At 42.6% G+C, this 22655-nt stretch overlaps 1 protein-coding gene across 1 annotated transcript; it reads right to left on the bottom strand.

The window, feature by feature from the left end:
- Window positions 1-10438: 10438 nt before the first annotated feature.
- Window positions 10439-20899, bottom strand: RBX1 (ring-box 1; the record flags this gene model as incomplete). Its single annotated transcript, XM_053919615.1, is given in 4 exon segments — window positions 10439-11451; window positions 13323-13408; window positions 16311-16381; window positions 20821-20899. Coding segments are annotated over 4 exon segments (249 nt in total), but the record flags the coding sequence as incomplete, so codon positions are not given.
- Window positions 20900-22655: the final 1756 nt, after the last annotated feature.

Genomic DNA, 22655 nt, shown 5'->3' with positions numbered 1-22655 from the left:
GAGAAATGCATGGACCTGACAGGTATTTAAGAGGTCAAGTTTATGGAGCTCGGTGATAAGTCAGATACAGAGAAGCAGGAAGAAGAAAGAGCAAGAACATGCCTGTGTTTCTTGCTTGAGCACAGACAGACGGGGTGCCATTTATGAGATGGGGAAGTCTTGGAGCAAAGAGGCAGAGGAGGAAGGACAGACACTGTACCAGAGAAGCAAGAGGGCCACCTGGGGAGTTTTGTGTCACAGAAGTCAAGGCAGACACCAAAACCAAAGTTAAAGCATGTGTGATGGGCTGAGAGCAAACTTTCGCCACATATACAACAGCTTCACCTTGAAAAAGAGAGAGGATCATGAAAGGAATAGGAAAACGTCAAATAACCTGGTAGAAAATTGGGCAGCTGACATGGGTGATTTGCTAAAGAAAGGATCCAAATTTCCAGTAAACACATGAAAAAATGTCCCGAGTCCCTAGAATGCAGAGGAATGCCAATGTTATGGGTTGGACTCTGTCCCCTCAAAAAAGATATGTCGAAGTCCTAACTCTCAGTACCTCAAAATGTGGTCTTTTTGGGAAATAGAGTTTTCGCAGATGTAAGTAATTAAGATGAGGTCACACTTGAGTAGGTTGGGCCCCTAATTCAAAATGACTAGTGTCTTTCTTATAAAATGAAGGCCATATGACAGACACTGGGAGAATGTCATGCGAGGACAGAGAATGGGAATGATACACCAGAGACTGACAACTGCCACAGACATTAGGAAGCGGGAAGGAAGAAGCCCCCCTACAGATTTCAGAGGGAGTGCGGCCCTGCGAAATCTTGATTTTGGACTTCCAATCTGGAACTGGGGGACAATAAACTTCTGTTTTCTTAAAGCCAATGAGTTTGTGGTACTTGGTTACAATAGACCTAGAAACCAATATAGTATATTAAAACAACACTGAGATGCCTTTTATCTCTCTCAACAGCTTGGCAAAAAAAAAAAATATATATATATATATATATATATATATTTTCCAGTGCTGGCAAGGATGTGAGAAAATCCCCACAATCCCAAGGATGTGGGATTTAGGGACACCTATTTGAAGGACAATTTGGCCGTATACCATCAAATAAAGGGGAAAAGGCCCATGACCTAGAGCTCAGCAATTCCTGTTGCTTGTCTTATGGAGGAATACACAGGTTGACAAAAGAGTTACGTAGAAGAATGTCTTTGCAGTACTCTCGTAATGGCAAAAAGCTGACAAATCATCCCATCCCCAATGGCGAATGGTCACAGAAACCTGGTTTGTCTCTTCTCCGGGGGTTCATTGTGAAGGCAGCTTACGTTTCGTGCCCCCTCACTTGCATCAGCTCCTTTGAACTCCTGGGGAGGAACTCTAGAAATTTCTTTATGTAACTTTGTGTTATTTTTCTTGAAGAGATTCCCCCAAATGCATAGGCGTCAGGCCCCACGAACCTGGAGCCTGCCCCTGTTGCACCATGTAACACACAACAATTAACGCGATTCCAGGCAGGTAACTAGAGAGGGGAGGCTTTCACCAAGCACCTGCATTCTTGCAGAGAACGACTGAAAGGCAGATTGGCACGTGAAAGGTGACTTTAGTGGCACTTCCAGTGGAATGGGGGGTAAGAAATGGTAGACTGCTGGGAGAGATGGTGACAGACTGGGGACCATGACTGTGGACAGTCCTCTCAAGGAACGTGGTGGTAAAGGGTGATGAGCTGCAGGAAGTCTTATGAGGGAAGGTGTTTTAATAAGAAAGAGGCGTGAGACTTTGTGTTGAGGAAAGAACCAGGTAGTGCCCAGCAATGGCGTCGAGTAACAGCAATACTGAAAATATTTGTCATTTTGGTGGCTTAGCCTCCAAACACTCTTCCATTTTGGGGAATTATCTTGAGCCCCCACTCCCCAACACAGAAACAGAAATGGATCCCCTGCTTTCACTCACGGGGTGGCCGGCATGGTGGGCACGTGACCGGGGCTGGGCCTGTCTGAGTAGAAGGTGGAGTGCCCAGGAATCTCTGCCAGCCGATCATTCCTGTGGTTTGATCCAGCTGCCCTTTGCCCTTTTGGTTCTGGCCTGTTTTCTTTCTTTAAAAAAAATATTTTATTTATTTATTTTTAGAGCGAGGGGAAGGGAGGAAGAGAAACACTGATGTGTGATAGGTAGTTTCTCATACACCCCCAATCAGGGACATGGTCTGCAACCCAGGAATGTGCCCTGACTGGGAATCAAACCAGTGACCTTTTGGTTCACAGGCTGGCACTCAATTCGCTGAGCCACACCATCCAGGGCAGCCTGTTTTATAAGCTGCCTCTCTAGACTTCCTGCCATTCCATGAGCCATCCAATATTCTACCAATAAATCTCTTTCCTGCACAAGCTACCTGGTTGGTTTCTGCCCTTTGCCACCAGGAACATGACTGATATAAGCAGCTTCTCCCCCATTGTCAAGAATATTGAAGGGAATGAACAGAATCTTTCTCAATCTCACGCTTTTTTCCTGCAAATTTTTCTGGATCTATGATGTCCTCTACCAGTTGCTTCAACTACAATTTCACGAAGGGTGATACCTGATTTGGCACAAAAGGTACAGGTGCCTTCACTGTGGGTTTAGTACCAACCCCAATCTTGTGCTCTGCTATCCAAAGCCCAGGACCCTGAAAGTCTGAGGTCCCTTTCCCTCATGACATAACTCACCCAAGAGGAAGATTCTCATAACTTTCAGCACGGGGAGCTTTTTTCCCCTGTGTGAGAGGCAAAATGATTGAGCAGAAAGAGTGTGAGATTTAGAGGCAGGAGACTACACACGAACCCAAGCTTGCCTTTAGCTAACTGTGTGCCCTTAGGCGAGTCTCTAAAATGCTCTGAGCCCCAATTCCCTCATGTGTAAAGGGGGACAACTGTACTCCTTTGGGCGAGTAATCCGCAATCCGGAAGCCTGGATGCTGTCACATGGCACCCCTATGAAGAAAGAGTAAAAAACGGCTCTGTTGCAAAGGTTGCTCGGCTTTGCTCCTCAGACTTCAGAAATGTGGACCGAGGGAGGATCAGGGCCTGGGGCAAGGACAGCCAGCTTTGGGGGTCAGCGCTCCGTGAGCCGGCTAGTGTGAAAGCCCTGCCCAGTCACGGTGGTGACTCAACAGGACAGGTTCATCATGAGAAGTAACAGAAACTCAGGCAGCAGAGTGACACAGAAACCCAGAGACGGGGAGATGAAAGCTCAGAGAAGGCAGCTGCAGTAGGAGCTCTGAGCAGGTGGGAGTTGTGAAGGAGGCGTAGGGCAGAGAGGTGGGTGGTGGTGCTGGCTGTAGAGGCTGCTGGTGCTCCGCCCCAGACCCCTCTGGTCCTTTCTAGTCCACCTGCAGGGGCCCGAGAGGTTCCCAGTACTCAGTACGGGGACAGTTTTCTCCTCCACTACCCTTATGGCTCTGCTTCAAAGCCTGAGGGTTTTTTTTCTGGAGCTGTGGAAACTTGCTCAGCCTGTTGTGCAGGGTAGCCCAGAAGGGCCAGAGATTTCAAACCTCCAGGGCCGTGGGAGTCTGTGGAGAAACCCTCGCAGTACTTGGCCCCTCGGCCACCCCCTCAGCCGCCCCTGGTAGAAATGAGCCCCACAGGGGTAGTAGCCCTCTCGTTGGCTTTCTTCCCTTCCCTGTCTCACCTTCCCTCTCCCTTCCTGGGCTTCCTGGAATCTCTTCCAAAATAAACCACTAAGTTCTTGTCTCAGAAACTTGGGGGCATCTGAATTTGGACAGCAGTGCTAGAAGAGAGGAGCAGAAATGGAAAATCTGCTTCAGGTACTGAGCAGCAGTGGGCATCGCTCAGGGACAAGCAGATGAGGGCCTTTTGTGCCCTGAGTCACATTCCAGTCTCCACAGGCCAGTTGCGCAGATGGGAGGAGTTTCCCTTGGCTCTGACGGAACCTGCTCCTTTCAACCTCAAAGTACTTGGCCCGACTCCTGCTAAGGGTACCTGCTGTTTGTTAAGCACCTATTGTGTGCCAGGCTCTGTGCCAGGCCCTTCACCTGCATGATCTCTCATTCTCGTGACAGTTTGTGAAGCAGGTAATATCCTCTTCTAACAAACAAAACAGCGTGGTCCTGGCATAAAGACAGACATGTAAACCAATGGATTAGCACAGAGAACCCAGGGAGAAATCTTCACATATATGTCAATTGATTTGGGGGGAACGAACAGCCTCTTTCCCAAATGGTGTTGGTAGGACTGGATACCCACATGCAAAAGAATGAAGTTGTACCTTCACCTCATACGACATACAAAATGTAGCACAAAATAAATCAAAGAGCAAAATCTAAAACGATGAAACTCTTAGAAGAAAACACAAAGGCAAATAGTCATCGTGTGGTTTTGGCAATGGTTTTTAAAATATGACACCAACACCAAAAGCACAGGCAACAAAAGAAAAAATAGATAAACTGGGCTTAATCAGAATTAAAAATGTTTGTGCCTTAAGGGACATTGTCAAGAGAGTGAAAAGACAACCCACAGAATGAGAACACATTTTTACAAATTATTTATCTGATAAGGATTTAATTATTCAGTTTATATAAAGAATTCCTATAAATTATCACCAAACAACCCAATTAAAAAATGGGCAAAGGACTTAAATAGACATTTCATTAAAGAAGATATGAAAGTGGACAACAAGCCCTGGTCGGGTAGCTCAACTGGTTAGAGCATTGCCCTGATACCGGTCGTGGGTTTGATCCCCGGTCAGGGCACATACAAGAATCAATCAATGAGTGCATCAGTAAGTGAATCAACAAATTGATGTTTCTGTCTTTCTATCTCTTACTCTCTTTTCCTGTCTCTAAAATCAATAAATAAAAAATAAAAGTAAAAATGGCTAGTAAGCACATGAAAAGATGCTCAACATCATTAGTCGTTAGGGAAATGTAAATCAAACCTACAATGAGATAACACTTCACAAAACTAAGATGGTTATTATTTAAAAAATGGAAACAATAAGTGTTGTCAAAGATGTTACTATGGATTGAATTGTGTCCTCTCCATGCCCCCCAAATTCATATGTTGAAGCTCTAGCTCCCAGTGTGACTGTATTTGGATATAGGCTCTTTTTTTAAAATAAATTTTATTTACTTATAATTAGAGAGAGGGGAAGAGAGGGAAAGAAACATCAGTGCGTGGTTATCTCTCACACCCCCCCAACAGGGGACCTGGCTCACAACCCAGGCATGTGCCTGACTGGGAATTGAACCGGCAGCCTTTTAGTTTGCAGACTGGCACTCAATCCACTGAGCCACACCAGCCAGGGCAGATGTAGGCTTTTAAAGAGATAATTAAAGTTAAATGAGGCCATAAGGTGAGGCCTTAATCCAATAGGCTTGGTGTCCTTGTAAGAAAAGTGAGAAGGGCAAGAGCTCTCTCTCTCTTTTTCTCCCTGGTGCTCATACCAAGGAAAGACTGTGTGAGGGCATAGCCAGAAGGTGACCATCTACAAGCCAGAAAGAAAGCTCTCACCAGAAACCAAATTTGCCAGCACCTTGATCTTGGACTTCTCAGCCTCCAGAACTGTGAGAAGTAAATTTCTGTTGTTGAAGCCACGGTGTGTAAAAATAGTGCACCCTCTGTGGAAGACAATTTGGCAGTTCCTCAAAAAGCTAAATATAGAGTTTACCATACGATTCAGCAATTCCACTTCTAGGGGTATAGAATTAAAAGCAGAATCTCAAAGAGATATTTGTATACATCCTGTTCACTGCAGAAGTATTCATGACAGACAAAAGGTGGAAAACACTCAACAGATGAATGCACCCACGAAATGCGGTGTGCACATACAACGGCATACTATCCGGTCTAAAGAGAAATGCAATCCTGACACATGCGACAACATGGATGACCCTTTAAAACGTTATGAAGTGAAGGAAGTCAGACACAAAAGGACAAATACTGTATGGTTCCACTTGCATGAGGTCCCTAGAATAGGGAAATTCATAAGGATGGAAAAAATAGAGGTTACCAGGGGTTGGGGTGGGGGGTAGGGAGAGATGAGGAGTTACGGTCTAATCGGTAGAGAGTATCTGTGATGAAAAAGTTCTGAAAATAGTTGGTGATGGTTATACAACTTTTTACTTTTTAAAGGTAATACTTAATATGCTACGAATTTTATACTTAAAGTGGTAAATTTATATTATATGTGTTTTACCACCATCAAAAAAAAACCTTGTAAATACCAAAACCAAACAACACAAACAGGAGACTCAAAACATGGGAACAGCCCACATGTCCTTCAACAGATGAATGGATAAACAACTTGTGGTCATCCACAGGATGAAATAAAATGGAGTGAACCATTCATACATAAGACCAATTGAATTAATCACACAGCACTATGTTGAATGAAAGAAGCCAATCTCAAAAGGTGACATACTGTCTGATTACATGATATGGCATTCTCGAAAAGACAAGCCCTGTAGGGATGGAGAATAGACCGGTGGTCATCAGGGCTGAGTTGGGGAAATGTGTTTATAAAGACATAGCACAAGGGAAGTATTTGGGGAGGTGGGCCTGCTCTGTACTCTTGATTGTGGTGATTATAATAATCTGTATTCTGTTAAAATTCATGAAACTATCTGCCAAGATGTTTTTAAAAGTCCATTTCATTGCATGATAATTAAAAATAAAAAATAGACAGACTCAGACTGACTGACCTGTCCAAGGTCACGTGGCTCCACAGTGGTGGGCTGGGATGTGGCCCCAGGTATATCTCCTTCCAAGGTCGTTTTCTCTCCCCCTCCCTGCATCTCGGAGGGCTAGTGTGAGGGGAAAATGAGAGGAGGAGGGAGTGAAAGCCCTTTGTAAATAGTTAAGGGCTATACAAATGTCAAGGTTCTTTATTATAATCATGGAACCTGGCTGTTCCTCCAGCCTCAATTTAATGAAGACCATTATTATTGATTTGGACACTCAACTCTGACCTTTAATATATTAAGAACTGGGCTTTTAAAAAACAAAACAAACAAATAAAAAACAATAGGTGATATTTTTATTCCTTCTCTAAAATTCATTTCTTTTGAAGAGAAAAGAGCTAAAAACAGAAAGATGGCCAACAGTTTAAACTGAAGATTGCCTACTATGGTTCATGGGCGATGGCCCTGCAGGGCAGGCAGGCCTCTGCAAGGGGTGGGGTGAGCTGGAATCATTATCACCAAAGAGGGGGTGAGCCGAATCCTCTGGGTGGGGAGGGGAAAGGGCCTGGTGTCACCCTTGTGCTCAGGGGGGTGTAGGAGTCAGACTGGCGCCGATTCAAAGTTTGCTTCCACGGTTCCCTACAACAAGACCTTGCCATCACTTTAGCCCTCTGAGTCTCAGCATCCTGATCTGTAACATGAGGCAGCGACAGCACTCGTGTCACAGACTCTGCTTTGGGGAAGGTACAGTGGATGGGAAAGTTCCCACTGATGGCTGGCACATCAGTGATAGTCAATAAGTAGTAAATGATGATAAAAATAAACATCAAAAATAACAACCAAGCTCTTGGGCTCAGATAACACAAAAATCATTTCAAAGCGAACTACGACTGTTACAGGGAGCAGAAAAAATACTCACATGTACACCATCAGTATAGTGCTTCTTCCCGGTGGACCCCCAATCCTGATCAGAGAGTTGGCTTGGCAGGTGTGACGGAAATAAAAGCAAGGGCAGCTCATTTGTTCATTCCTTTATGTATTAAACCAATGAAGGCACAGTGGTAGGTGCTGAAGATTCAGAGGCAAATGGGCCAAAGTCTCTGCTCTCCTGGAGCTTCAGAATCAGAAGGATAGACAGTAAGCAAGTAATTACTTAAGTGACCAAGACAACTTAGATAGCCCCAAGTGCTTCATAGACAATTAAATGCGCTGATGTGACAGAGTGAACTGGATGGCCATTTCCACAGGGTGGCAGGGAAGTCCTCCTTGGGAAGGTGACAGTGAATGTATGTTCTGAGACTTGAAGAAGCCATCCATTTGGAGATGTTGGGGGAGCCCCAGGCCAAGGCCACGGGCAGGTGCCGACTCCCTTCAGGGTGGTTGGGGCTCTGTGAACACCAGAGGGAATGACATCCTTAGATGAGATCAGGAAGGCAGGGCCAGCTCGCCTGGAGATGAGTTGGCGTCTGTGAGAAGTTCCAACTTGAAGTTAAATGAGAAGCCAGGGGCGGGCTCTTTCAAGTTAGGTGATGCAAATACTTAAAGTCATCAGCCCAAGGTCTCCAAACTGATGTTAGCTTTGCCAATGGGCTGAGGGACTCATGCAAAGCTGGAAAGACATGGGCAGAAATGGGGGTATGCTGTGGCCCTACAGGCTATGTGAGGTTCTGCAGAGCATGGGGCCAGGGCCTAGTTTAGAGGGTGGGCAGTGGGCTCTAAAGAGCTGGATGGTTTTCATAGCAGAGTGCATACTAAAAGGACGCTGGAGAGCTCACAGCAGCTGTTAGAGAACCAGGCTCAGAAAACGGGCAGCCCCGGGACCACAGCCAAAACAATGCCACAAAACTAGTCCAGGAAGGTGTTGGCTGTTGACGCTGTTACTGGATGTCATAACCCATTTTGCCACCGGCACTGGGCCTTGGGTGCTGCCACTGCTGCTGCCCACGGTCACAATGGATGGCAGGGTGAGTGTCCCTAATTGATGGTTAGGTAACCCACCTTGCTACAGCTGCAAGCAAGCTGGAGAGCCAGGATGAGCACGTTCAAGGTCTATGATGGGAAACAAACTCTGCCTCCATCAAGGCGGGGATTTCTCAAGCAGTGGAAGGAACATCAGACCAACTTGAAGACTCACTTCAGGTTATAGCAGGAGACTAATGGCAGCGTGGCAAGTCAGGGAATTCAACCTTCTTTGAGAAGGAGGAAAAGGGTTGGGCCCCGTCACTGACAGTGGGAATGGAGAAGATACAGATTTTAGTGAGAGCACAACAGGAGACTGAATAGAGGTTAGTGATTAATTAGGTGCAGAGGGGAAGGAGAGTGTCTAAAATGCCTTGTGAATGCCTGTGGCTTCAGAAATTGGATGAGTGACAATGCCATTAACCAGGCTAGGTCATCCAGGAGGGTTATGCTTTGGAAGAATGATCATAGGTTAGTTATTTTGGAAATGCTGAGTTTGAGAGTCTAAGACACACAACCAAGGACAGACAATGGGCACAACTATGCGGTGGTGTGCTCGTAAATGACTAACAAGCTCTCTAGGGAAAACACTCTGATTTGTAGCATTCCGCAATTTCTGTGGGCTAAATACACTTTCAAGCTACCAATGTGGCATTACTGAAAGCCAATCTGGGAAGAGGCACACAGTCAGCTGTCAGGAGCCCACCTGAAGGTCCAGTACACAATTTTGACTACAGGTGAGGATAAGGTCTCCCAGACAGGGCAGAACTGAGACCCAAACCTTTAGGGGCATATTGAAAAGGATCTCCTATAGGGCACAGTTGTCAGAAGGAAAACCAAGAGGAAATGGGCACTTCAAAATCAAGCCCAGCCTGGGCCGTCAGGCTCTCCAGAATTGATTTCCATCATTCATCCATTCTTTCATTCTCTTCGCAATCTCCTCCTAGACTGTGAGCTATTTGAGGGCAGACTTTAACTCTGCTGTGTCCTCTAGGTGTACATAGTACACAGTAGGCACTCAGCAAATAATCCCACTAATATCTCTGGGGAGATTTGTGTCCACCAGTTCCATTAGGCAACACGCAAATCTTCCCAAGCAAGTTTTTAGGTACATACCTCTTGTTTTGTCTGGCATGGCAGGAGCTGTGGAAGGGGAGGTGGCAGAGGTATGAGCATACGAATTTTCCTGCTGTATCTGAAGTTAGCCTCTGTGACGGGGCAGCAGTGGGAGTACCAGCAGCAATTGCCTGGTCCCACTTATGCCTCGATTGGCTGTATCCCTAGTCCTTTCTTCTGTTCTGTTACATAGCCCCACATTCCTCCAATAAATTTCCCTTTACCTGAGCAGGAGCTAGATTTCTGTACTTAGCAACCGAGAGTCCCGATAAATACAGAACTCTCCAAATATATAACATTGTCATCTGTGCGAAAAGTAATGTGGTTTTCGCAACTGAGAGTATTCATGCAGTTTAAATGATCACATGGAAGGGGCTTAAAAGAGGGGATTTCTGCCACGGGCAGAAGTCCTAAAATAATAGCAATTGTAGCAGCTGCCTCCAGGTGAGTGCTTACTATGTACCAGGTGTGTATAGTAGCTACGTGAGTAAGCTGGGTTTGATCCAGGTTCATTAGGATTTAAAGTTCTTTATTACTAAACTAGAGGTTCTCAAACTTTTTAGTCACAGAATCCTTTTTGATCTTAAAAATAGCAGACCTTAAAGAATATGTTTGCATGGGTTATATCTATACAATAGTTATCATAATGGAAATAAAAATTGAGAAATTTAAGACTTATAAACAACAAAACCCCATCACATGTTAACATACTTTTATTACAAGTAACTATTTTTCAAAACAAAAAGAAAATTAGATGAGCGGCATTCTTTTACATTTTTGCAAATCCCTTCTATATCTGTTTTAACAGAAGACAGCTGCATTCTCATATTTGCTTCTTCACTCGAGATGCTGCTTTGACTGAATAATATAAAGAAAAGCTGCCCTCAAACACACAGGCAGTTGGAAAAGGATCTCCATGAAGCACCTGAAAAGACTGCAGGTGACCCCAGGAGTCCTCAGCCCACTTTGAGAACCACTGCAGTATCCAGACTGCTTCTCAGTTAAAGACTCTGCACGACATTGAGTATTAGAGCTGGCATGTCCACTACGGCCAACACAGTTTAAACAAATTTCAAAGACTGGTGGGGTGAAGGAAACTTGATTCTCTTGCTAACTGAATTTTAAGTGACACCAATTTTAAACTTGAGTTAACAAATTATTCTTTTGCCAGCCAAAATTACTAGATTTTTTCCACGTTTACTTTTCTAAACTAAAAGAAAGCAACATGTCATATATCGAGGTTAACATTTATATCATGCTTTTACAGTTTACAAAGCCTCTTTCTGGGCCCACATGATGCCACTGAGTCCTTAGAAGCCACATGGAGCAGAGGTGACTTGCCCAAGACTGCCATCAGTAACCAGGCTGTGGACAGAGCCTTGTGACTGAGTGATGTGCTCGCAGGACACCTCTGCTCTGATGAACAAATGTCTCACTTTCACAAGCTGGCTGTCCAATCTAGGAAAAGGGGACCCTTTATTTATGTTCACTTTTCTCACATACACAAGAGACAGCATCTGTTCTAGAATCCAACTGGATTTTATTTGACACAGACACAATAGGACTGCAGATTAGCAAACTTAAAAAGACAAAGCAGAAAAGACACGTTCTATCTAACTTATAATTAAGTAACGGGAGGGCAAGTCATTAAATGAATAACAAAACAGTTGAGCTTGATGGAAAAATATTCTTTTTCTAGTGCCCATACCTGAAAGACAAAGTAAATTATTCCATTAATTCCTTAGTAATTTCCTGTTTTCAGACTATAAAACCTACTTAAAACACATGAGCAAATTTGATTAAAACTCTGAAAAGATGTTAAGTGTGCTCCAAGATCGGGTTATGACACTGGTCTCTGCCCCTTTCAGCTAATCAGGCTCTGTAATATCCTACCCACTACAGCTTCAACCTCCCTAGTGAAGATCCCTCCCTGGGACTCCCACCTGACCCTCCTTCCAGTTACCAGACAGATGCTGGGCAGTATCAGGGAGGTGAGAGGAAGAAGTCAGAGCTGATGGTTACAAAAGGGAAATCCACCTCTTGGCTCTGGTCGGTGGCTCAGACAGCTTGAGCTCTTGACCTCTCCCTACCTTTTCTGACATCTACTCCAGTACTTAGACAAGTTTGGGGTAAGGCAAGTACAGAAAATAGTAATAGAACAGCCTTCATTTTCAAACTCTATCACCAGATGCATTATGGCTCTGATTGCATTTGGCACTACAAAAAGAGCAAAACTATGGAAAATGCAAAAACTAAGCATGGATTTCAAATGTTTTCTGATTTCCCCAGAAGCCAAAACTTGACTCTAACAAGATTATAAAAGTAAACAAAGCCAAGAAATTTCTTCCTCATATAAATGGATTTCATGAACACAAAATTCTTCATTATCTTAATCTTTTGGCCTGATTCTTTTGGGGCAGTTAGTCTCTGATTGAAACACTTCGATATATGGATGAGAACCAGGATACTAAAACTCTAGATCATTGCTTCAAACATCCTGAAGGACTACTAGGTTCTTAAAGCACTTTTCATAAGAAATCCACTTGAATATTGTCTAAAAAAAGTTGTGCCAAACTCCATAAAGTAGAGCTGTAGTGTTTGTTAGTGAGCTAGAGAATGACCCAGAAATCGCCTAGCAGATTAAAAGAATGCTGTAATTTGTTCCTTATGGATTTGTTTCCCCAAAGCACTGAAAACCACTATTTGGCAAAGCCAGTGGCTGGACAGAGTGGCAGTGTCAAAGCCCAACATGAGGAATTCTTCACACTCCCCACTTCTTAGGCTCAAACCTGGACATATATAATGGGCAACATGAGGTTTTGGTCCAAAACAGAATCCCGAGCCTGCTATAGGGAAGAGCAAGTCACAAAATCCTCTTGAGAACTCAAAATGTGCTTCTGCCTTGACATGTATTACTGTCATGGTTGCTCTTTTGGAGAATGCAAGCTCCCCAAGAGCAGGGAAGGACTGTCTCATTCATTTTCCTATCTTACATGGTACTTAGCATTCACTTTGCTGAACAGAGTACAACAGTAGGAGTTAGACACTGAGTATTTGGCAGGTTTCTTAAAAATGAACATGGGTTTGTCATGACTTCTAAAACTCTTTACCAAAGTAAATAAACAAGTCTAAAAGCAAAATAACTGCACCAATAAGGGACTTCTAAACATAACAAACTAAACCCTATTTTTTGTTTTTAAAACTATTCATATCCTATTAATCAAAACTCATAGTTAAATAAAAATCCCCCTCCTCATAAAAAATTTGATAAAGAAAATGACCTGGCCCACAACCCAGGCATGTGCCCTGACTGGGAATCGAACTGGTGACCCTTTGGTTCGCAGGCTGGGGCTCAATCCACTGAGCCACACCAGTCAGGGAGGCTGCACACTTCTAATGTTGACCACATGTTTGTGCATTTTCCAAATAGAGCCCTTAATTAACCAAAAGCTAGTTTATAAAACAAGGTATGTTCCATGCTCCATGTTTTAAGACTATACACCCTTCAGCCTGAGGCATGACAAAGAATGGCACTGACCAAAGCCCAGTCTTACATCATTAAAACCACCAGATACCTACTTCTGGAATTCCCACTCTCTGTTGTCCAGTGGACACACCTGTCGTGTTTTGAGCCAGCGAGAGATGCAATGGAAGTGAAAAGCATGCTGGAAGAAAAGATACGTGTTATTAGAAATAACTGTGTAGGCTCAGCCATCTACAGACAACATATGTCAAATGCAGTGGACTGGTTACACAAAGGAGGCTGGAGAACAATGTGAGACAGGAAATAATGAGAAGCAAAAAAACCACAACCCCTACACTTTGGTTAGGTACAAGGACATTTCCAATGAATTATCTGCTAGAAATGGCATTACTACGAAAGGAGGAAACTACTGAGGAAGATGGGTGTATGTTCTAGCAGTGAGTTCTCCCCCTTTTTCTTAAGGGAATATGGAATGTGGCTCCCTCATCCTATCTGGCCTGTAAGAAGATGCTTCTATATTCCTTGGATACACGCAAGGAGGCTCTTGATCACATGCAGATTTCAAACTTCCCCACTCTTGATCTCCAGCTGCATCCCCTCTCTTTGGAGAACAAGACACCAGAAGAGCTTTCTCAGCCCCTGGCAGTGCACTGCCACTGCCACCCACCCAGAGCGGAGATGGAGACTTCCCTCATCCACCTCAGCTCTGTTCAAAGGACTTCATTTCCAGATTAGTTCACAGACATAGTGCATTACAAGAGCTCAGTACTCAATACGCCTTTAATGGGTGAGGGACTTTGTCTTAAAAGGGAATAAGATAAAAAATTAGGGTAAAAGGATGTGTTATGGTGAACAAGTAGCTGAAAACATCAAAGGGCTCATTTCATGACCAAGATAGGAAGTAAAAGGCAAGAGTACCAAGAATACTGGTAACTGACAGGGAGCTAGGAGCTGGCTTTCAGATCTGGGGAAAAAGAAAGCCAGTGTGCCGTAAGGACCTGCTGATGCTAATTCCAACACCTCTTACACCTCTGCAGTGGCCCTTATTCCCCATCCCTGCTCAGAGGAGTCGAGTATTAAGAAAGAAGCAGCAAGTGTTCCTCCACATCTAATCTGTGATGGGTCAAACTGAGGTGGGACAGGGCGACAATGCTGACACCCAACAAAACAATGAAAGCTTCTGCAGGATTGGTTTAATAACAGCCTTGAAATCTGGTCAGTGATGTCTCCCAACACATGCAGAGAACTTAAAATAGTGTTCAGTAATTAAGAGTGGACTCCACAATATCTGTATATCTGTATACTACAGATATTCAACAGGACAAATGTTCTCCCAGAGTGACAGCTTTTGAAGGTCCCTTACTATTGACTCTCATACAACCCATTGCGGAAAAAACTAACCCCCCAGAATTTCTAAAAGGCAGAGAGCTGAGGCATTTTCTCAATCACGGGAAAGACTCACCTAGACACCCTTCTCTACCTCCCCCACTAGGCACTTTGCAGTAGTATAGGGTCCTTGAACACCCCAACTACCTCAGAGAATGAGGGAAAGCGGGGATGCAAATGCGGCTGCGTGGCAGGTGATAGCATCTGCAAATGTACCCGATCCCAACTTTCTTCCTGTTAATAATCTAACATATGCATGGGTATATTGAACAGTCTTAAGAGTACACTGACCGGGGCTTTACAGCCTACACGTATTCTATCATTTGAGCATGACAGCAACCCTGGCAAGCAAGCATGACAGACAGGTATTATCACCTTCGTTTTATAGACAGGAAACTGAAAACCAGACAAGTCAAGCAACCTGCCTATTTCATTGAGCTGGTTAGTAAAAGACCCAGAACTACAACCCAGGACTAGTCCAAAAGTTTCTGCTATACCACGCCAGCTCCTCTTATGGCAGGCTCTCTGAGTAAGTCTCTTAGCCAAATTTAGGGGACGTCCAGTCCCTTTTCCTTCCACCATAGGGTAACAGGGCTCTTAGTATATGCCTGAATGCCAAGGAGAGCAAAGGGCCCGCTACATTTCTTCTTCCCCACGAACAACGAACGCCATCCCTTAGCCAGTACAGGCGTCTGTGAACTGCCCAGTGGGTCCTTGACAGAATTAAAAGACAGTCCCACAAGGTATGGGTGAGCCTCAAGTACTGATAGCTACTGCCCTTTCAGTAACCACCACTATCCCAAATGCGTATTTATTTAGCAAACACTTATGCTTACTATGTGCAAGGAGGTGTTCTAAGCACTCTGAACATAAAATCACTACATTCTTGATTAAACTCTATGCAGTGTACTGCTAGCCCTATTTTACATGAGAGAAGCCAGGCTGAGAGATATAAAACACCTGCCCGAAGTCACTTGGTAAGTCACGATGCACAGACTCCAAGGCTCTTAGGCTTGTGCCATGCAGGGGGCTGTGGGTCCTCTGTCGCCTTGGCACAGGAGATCCAGACAGGACAGTTTTAGCTCATCTGACTGGGACTATATGGCTTTAAGGTTGAGTTTTTAACACATGCTAGAAATAACATATTTGATGCCTGTTATCCTTCACAGCTGTCACACGCTGGAAGGCCGTACATTCAGTCCAGTGATGCTGCACAAAACATTTCTGGCATGAGCCATGTTAAAAAAAAAATCCCCCAAATCCAAACTTAGTACATGCCCCACACTTAGGGTGCACGTGCATACACACACACACACACGAACACTCAGTTTATTCGCCCTTAAATAATCTGTTAAGAAGGTAGATTTCCACCAACAGAAGAGTATTCTAAAACCTGCCCCATAGGCTTCAAAAGCAATTTCCAAAGATGAATCCCTAAAATGTTTCTAACAAAAGTGGGCCCACTCTGTAATTAAGAAAAACTAGTGCCTCTGTAATAACTAATAATTTTCACCCTGTAACGGGTGAACAGTACAAAGATTTATTTATTATTATTATTTTTTAAACTATTTGTATACATTCTGGGCGAAAGGCGGGCTAGTCATTGTTTTTTCTAGTTGGGTTTCAAGACTGGCAAATCAGGAAGAGCGGCAATACGTGTTTCCAAGCCATGCTGGTAGGGAAAGACGCTTTCTTACATTACAGACTCCCCACGCAACGGTGCACTCCTCAGAAGTGGCAGAGGCCTGGTTGGCCTGACATTCTATGCCTGTGGGAACAAGAGCGACAAGATCACAGACTGCAGGAGCAACCACCTGTCAATCTACAGCTGTCCTACCTGCACAATTACACAAGGACACGCTTGGGGCAGGGCTGGAGGAGCAGTGGTGTAAACCTGAACAACATCTCCAGTGATTAGTCAGTCATTTAATGAATGTGAAAAAAGGTTAAGAACAGATAATGTGACTTAACAGTATGCTTTGCAATGATTTCCTACCCTTAAGAATGGAATAATGAAGGAAAAGGCACTTTTTAATTCTGAACACAACCTGACTTGTCCAAATTAAAGTTATCCCTCCTAATTTGGTAAATTTCATAAACTCTTAAGTCACTTCATAACTCTTACTGCTCTGAGAACTGGCATCTTTTCCCTATTCTTGGAGAATACTTCCTTGTAGGCCTGAGAACACCCAGGCTTACCTGTGTGAAGCTCCAAAGCCTACAGGGGTCAGGCAGACACGTGTGAATTGGGATGGAAGCAAGATAAAAGGAGGTGAGGAGGCCTGCAGCAAACTATAGGGTGTGCTCTCCGCAAAGACATCAAATCTCAAGTCTTTAATACTCTGTCACCAAAGCAGACCTGTTAGGACAATGGGCTAGGGCTTTGGGGCCTGCCACTTAGTGATGCTTACAGCCCCTGAGGTGATTCTGTCTGGTGAACAGAATAAATTATTGAAAATGTAGGTATAAAATATCAACTTCATAGAGGGGAAAGAGAAGGGAACTGAACAAAATGAAAATCTGAGATCCAGAAGTGATGAGTAAAGCTCTACTAGGGATAAATATTCCAGGAACAAGCATTACCAATGTATACTTTGCTTTCTTCGAAGGTGGTAACTACATGGAGTCCCCCTTCCAAACAAGAAATCTCTAGGAAATCTTCCTAAATCTCTAGGAAAGACTATTTAATAGTAGACAATTACTTCAATCTTCCATAGGTAGAAAACAGTAAAACTCTAAGAAAATAATGCTGAGATGTTAATGGTCTTAGGGGAAGAGTTTTCCTGTAATAAGGGTTTTTCTCCCACCCTTCAAAAATATGAAAAGCAAAGAATCTGAAATCTCAGAACTTGCTTTTGCTATACAGATTCACACTATAAAGAGAATAACTGGATTTTCTTTCTGATAAAAGTGGAGATCCAGGGTCTACACAGCATATTCAAGAATTTATTGGGACTGTGAAGGCACTACCGTCTAAAGGGATGGCTGAAAAAATACCGTCTAATGGGATGGCTGATGTCCTTCATGTTGGAATCTCTCATTTATACAAGGACTATTTATTATGAAATTAGTTAAATAAAGGGCACAATTATTTAAGTAACAAAACTTTTTCAAGGTACATTATCATGTTTATATTTTTCTAGATCTTGGTATTTTTAAAGGGCTGTCTTTCTGTGCCAAATGCAAAGCAGGTTCTCGGTAACTGAATAGGCAAACAAAAACCACTTCTATAAACAGAAAGAATGGGGGGCAAAATGTGTATTTATTCATTACCAGAAAATCTCTAACAAAGAACAAAAATATATCGGAGGGACAGGATTGCAATCGAGAATGCCAGATAAAAGAGCATGAAAGACTACTAAATAGAAGTGTAAAATGTTCTCAAATAAAATGTCTTCAAGCTTTTGGTGCAGAGAGTAAGTCATAAGGCAAAGACAGAGGCATATTCCTTGTGACATGTAATGCTTGGGGACTTTTAAACTTCAATACTGCTAGGGAAGCAATGGCTTCATCTTGGAAGTGAACAGATTTCACACTTTGAAAACATTGATGGAACTGTGGTTTTAGGAAGAGACTAACTTCTTATGGATAAAGGCTGAGTCTACGCCTTTCTGGATGCCCTCTTCATCTGGAACTAGACTACCTGGTGTAATGGAGAAAATAATGCCTAGTACACTATGTATTTCAGCAACTCTGTAAAACACCAAGAAATAGGGCAATATATAATAAATATGGAGCTGTAGTATCAATTAAATATGAGCATATAGTATCAATTTGGATTCAAAGAGAGAAAGTCTTCAAAGCAAGAATGCTTTGTAGGAGAGTCCAACTGGGGCACAGCCATAATCACTTCTATTTATTTACAGCTAAGTATATAATTATTGATTTAATGCCAGAGTAGAATATATTAGAAAATGGCCATTGCTAACCCCAGATTCTTATTTTCATCTTTAACAAAGTCTTTTTCAAGAATCATATTCCATTTATTTTTAAAAGACAAGGCCAGTTGTGGCAATCAGATTTCTCTTTAGTGTCTGTATCAAACAACAGGGTGTTTCTTAAGGATAAAGACTTGATCTCAGACAGTTTTATTCTGGTGCCTAGGAAGAGGCCCAAGATATAAATATTTATTGAATGAATAAAAGATACAACTTAAAAATACTATCATAATTTTTGTTATAGGAGCTCAGTGTTCTACTTCTTCATTGACATTTAAAGATATGATTAATAAGTAAATAAATAAGAATAAAATATACCATAAGGCAGGTGTCTAACTGAAGCCTACATTGATCCCTTGAGTGGTCGGTCAACTCTAAGAGAAGACAGAGTATCAATGGCTTTCAACTTTCATGGTCTTCCCAAGAAGTGCATTCTCTTACATCCAGAGAGAGACACAAAAACTTAAATATAGAGGTAAAAAAATGAAATCAGGGTTCTATGAAATCATTATTTACAGAAGAGAGACCCAAGAAAGTAAAATTTTCTGTGGGTGCAACTCCCTGTGAAAATGCATGGCAGAGAAATTGGCAAGCATGTAATCAAATGCCACGCCCAAACACATTTTAAAATGTGCATGTGTTTTTCTGTGATGAGTTCCTTCCATCTATATCAAACATTATGGTAGCTGCTGATCTGCTCTGCCTGTTATGTGAAAAGGTAAACATGGTCAAAACTCAAAGAAACCAAGGGCAATAAGCTACCAACACCTGCCATGATTGCTTTCCAACACAAAATATTTGATTTGTGCTTTCCAAATTACAATGATCACAAACTTTCCCCCAATTTTGTCTTTATTATTCACTGAGTAAATATTTAGTGAGAATCTGTAATGTACTAGATGTTATGGTAGATGCTGGGAATACGGAAATAAATCACATGGACATGACAGCGGACCAATTAAATTAAATGGTTGCTACAAAGGAAACTATAAGATGTCTTGGGAATATTGACAGAACTGTCATAGACTGTGTTTGTGTGTATTTAAGTATGGTCAGTGAAAACATCTTTGAGCAAGTCCAGGGTGAGTTATGAAGACCAATTGTATTAGTTCTACATTACTCAATGAAGTGGCCACTGGCTACATGTGGCTATTGAGCACTTGATATTGGCTAGTCTGAATTAAGATCAGATTAGCTCTAAGTATAAAATATACTCCAAAGGCTTAGTACAAACAAAAGAAAATGTAAAATATCTCACTTTAAAATACTGATTACATGTTGAAATTAATATAGTTTGGATACAGTAGGATAGATAAAATACAAGTCACCTGTCTCTTTTTACTTTATTAATGTGAGTACTAGTATATTTTAAATTATGCATGTGCCTGAATTTGTAGCTCACATTTAGATTGGACAATGCTGGGTTAGACCAAAGTAGCAGGGAGAAGAGGCAGAGAATATCCCAGGCAGAAAGAACAGGATATGTAAGGGCTCTACAAAAGACCATGGACACTTCAAGAATGACAAGCCAGAGAAACTATCAGAGTGAGCAGGAGAGTGGCTTAAAACATAAGTACCTATAATTTCAACTCTAGAAAGTTGAAATTTCTTTGCCCCACTTCTGATCTCAATAACAAACCATTTTGGCACCTGGATGAAAAAGTAATCTCAACTCTCCCTGGTGTAGTAAACATTCTTGTCCTTATTGCTATAAGGTTACTAAGTCTGTTCATCAGTAACTTTAATCATGTCCACCATGTGTGGTGGAATATGTAAACGTTCAAATGAAATTTCTTTAGTGCAACTGCCTATTTAGATGTTGGCAGTGATATCCTCTTAACTGTGTTTGGGGTTAACACTGAAAATCCTTACTTCATAGGCTTCTTTTATTTATAAATCTTGCCTGGAAAAAACTAGCTCTGGTAGATTTTAGCTCAAAGTTTACTTTCCTCCTTTGACCTTTGTCTTTGAGTCTGTGTACAAGATGAAAAATATAGAGGGATCAACAGTGCCTCTGGGTCCACAATTCATTCTAAATGTGGCCTTGTCATTTTTAGCCTGAGTAGATTTATTCTGAGATGGGTATGCCTCCAAAACACCATAAAAAACTATACTCTGTTTCACACACCAATGGACTAGATACAGAAGACCCCAGTGCTCTGCCTTTGCTTTATATATTTCACTGTGAGGAATGAAATTGGTCATATCAGGATAGCCACAATCTCTGTAACCTTCTGAATTTCCCTCCCATCCTCCTGCAATTACTTACAAAGATCCATAATGTGGTTCCTGCAGATGGCACAGTTATCAACCACAATATCCCAGGCCCAGAGGGCTACTGCATTCCACTGCAAAGAGAAAAAAGGGGGGACACACAATGCACTCTCCTTGTAATACACATACACACCCTCTAGGATTTCATGCTGCAGCTGCAGTTATCATCTCTTTGGCCACAAGGACCACCAAACAATAGTTTTGGGGGTATTACTTTATTCTGATATCAGACAGCAACAGTAAGTTATAGGATATTCACCCATTCTTCAAAGGGTTGAGTATATGAACACAGAAATTAACGAGTCATCTTTTAATTTTACTTTTTCCTACAGTATAAAATAATTTGGTCAGCCATATCAATGTAAGAAAATCAGGAATCATTTTTAAATGCCTGTTTCAAGTTTAATAAACAGAGTTGAATTACTGTGCAGGTTCCCCTGGCAGTTGCAGAAGAGCTCAACTTCTGTATCAGTAAATATCTGTTCTTCCAGGTAGCACTGGATGCGTGACTGGGGAGGTGAAAGTTAGGAAGCGAATTAACTAAAATGAAGGATGGATCATAACATGGGTAATCGTGGGATAGATAAGCTGGATAACTAATTATCCAGTACACAGAACAAGATCATTATTTAAATCATACAATATTACTTCAAAACAAACTCTAGAATTCACTAGAATTTTGTTTGGCTCCTACCATCAAATAACATGATGTTCTCAACTTTTCATGCTCAGACTCTTAATAAATTAGTCGAGATAATTCCAGAAAGAATTTATCTAAAAGTGGCTTTTAAATAATTCAACTTCCTGGCTTCTGTAATTATAAACATTCCCAAACTCCCTTTTCACCCCCTAGTTTGGGCCACCTCCCAAGCTGTAACCTCTTTCAACCAACTTCTTCAGCACTTTTCATCCAACAGCTTCAACTCGGAGGGAAAAAAAATCCTACTTCTATTATTCTTCAATATGGCTGCTGGTTTTAACTGAGTGCACAGTGCCCACAATGAAACGCCAAAAAGCAACTAGGAGGGTGAATACTGTGTGTTTAGCCAGATATTCCACGAATAACACCGTGCCTATTTCATAATCTTCATTTTGAACAGACTTATTTTATCTTATGAGGGAATCGGCACTTTTTCTCGCAAACTGTTAGTATACCACTCTAAAGCATTTCATGCTAAAGGACACGTTCCACATTTTTTTGTTTTCCCACTTTTAGCAGGTTGTTCGCAACCAGCACTGAACCCTCTCGTAAAAGACACAAGATTTGGGCTCGCGTTTTCTTTTTAACGAATTCCAGCATACTTTTTTTTTTGAGGGGGACTCTGGATATTTCAGGACTGGGGCGGTTTGTGTGACAAATCAACAGACATCTCAAAAGCGCCGAGAGTTACACTCAATAGACTTTAACTCGGCGTGGCTCCGGACAGAGAACGGACGAATGGTAATGGACGCCTTGTTTAGGCGAGGATCGGGCATCTGTCCCTCAGGGTCAGAGGGATCCCAAACTTCGGAAAGGCGCGGGGCGGGGAGATCAGCCCGGCTCCTCAGAGGCCTCCAATGCGGTAGGACTTTAGGTCCCCGGCTTTCGCCGCACTGCCTCATCCTCCACCCTCCGTATCGATCCGACTCCCCCTTCCACCCACCCCACCCTCTCCTTCCCGAACCCCCCACCCCAACTTCTTCAGTGACAGCTCAGCCGCTTGGCTCGAATAGCCAAGTCGCAATCCCGCGTATCTCAATAAGAACCTCCGTGATTGGCTCCTCAAGCTCTTAGTGAAACCAATACTACAATTAACAGTGGGTCGCGCTTATGCCAATCAACCCCAAGGC

This window comes from Desmodus rotundus, chromosome 3 (genome assembly GCF_022682495.2).
Source record: "Desmodus rotundus isolate HL8 chromosome 3, HLdesRot8A.1, whole genome shotgun sequence".
NCBI classification, from domain to species: Eukaryota; Metazoa; Chordata; class Mammalia; order Chiroptera; family Phyllostomidae; genus Desmodus; species Desmodus rotundus.
Note: the sequence above shows the minus strand (reverse complement) of the source record. Positions and strands in the feature narration are given on the sequence as shown.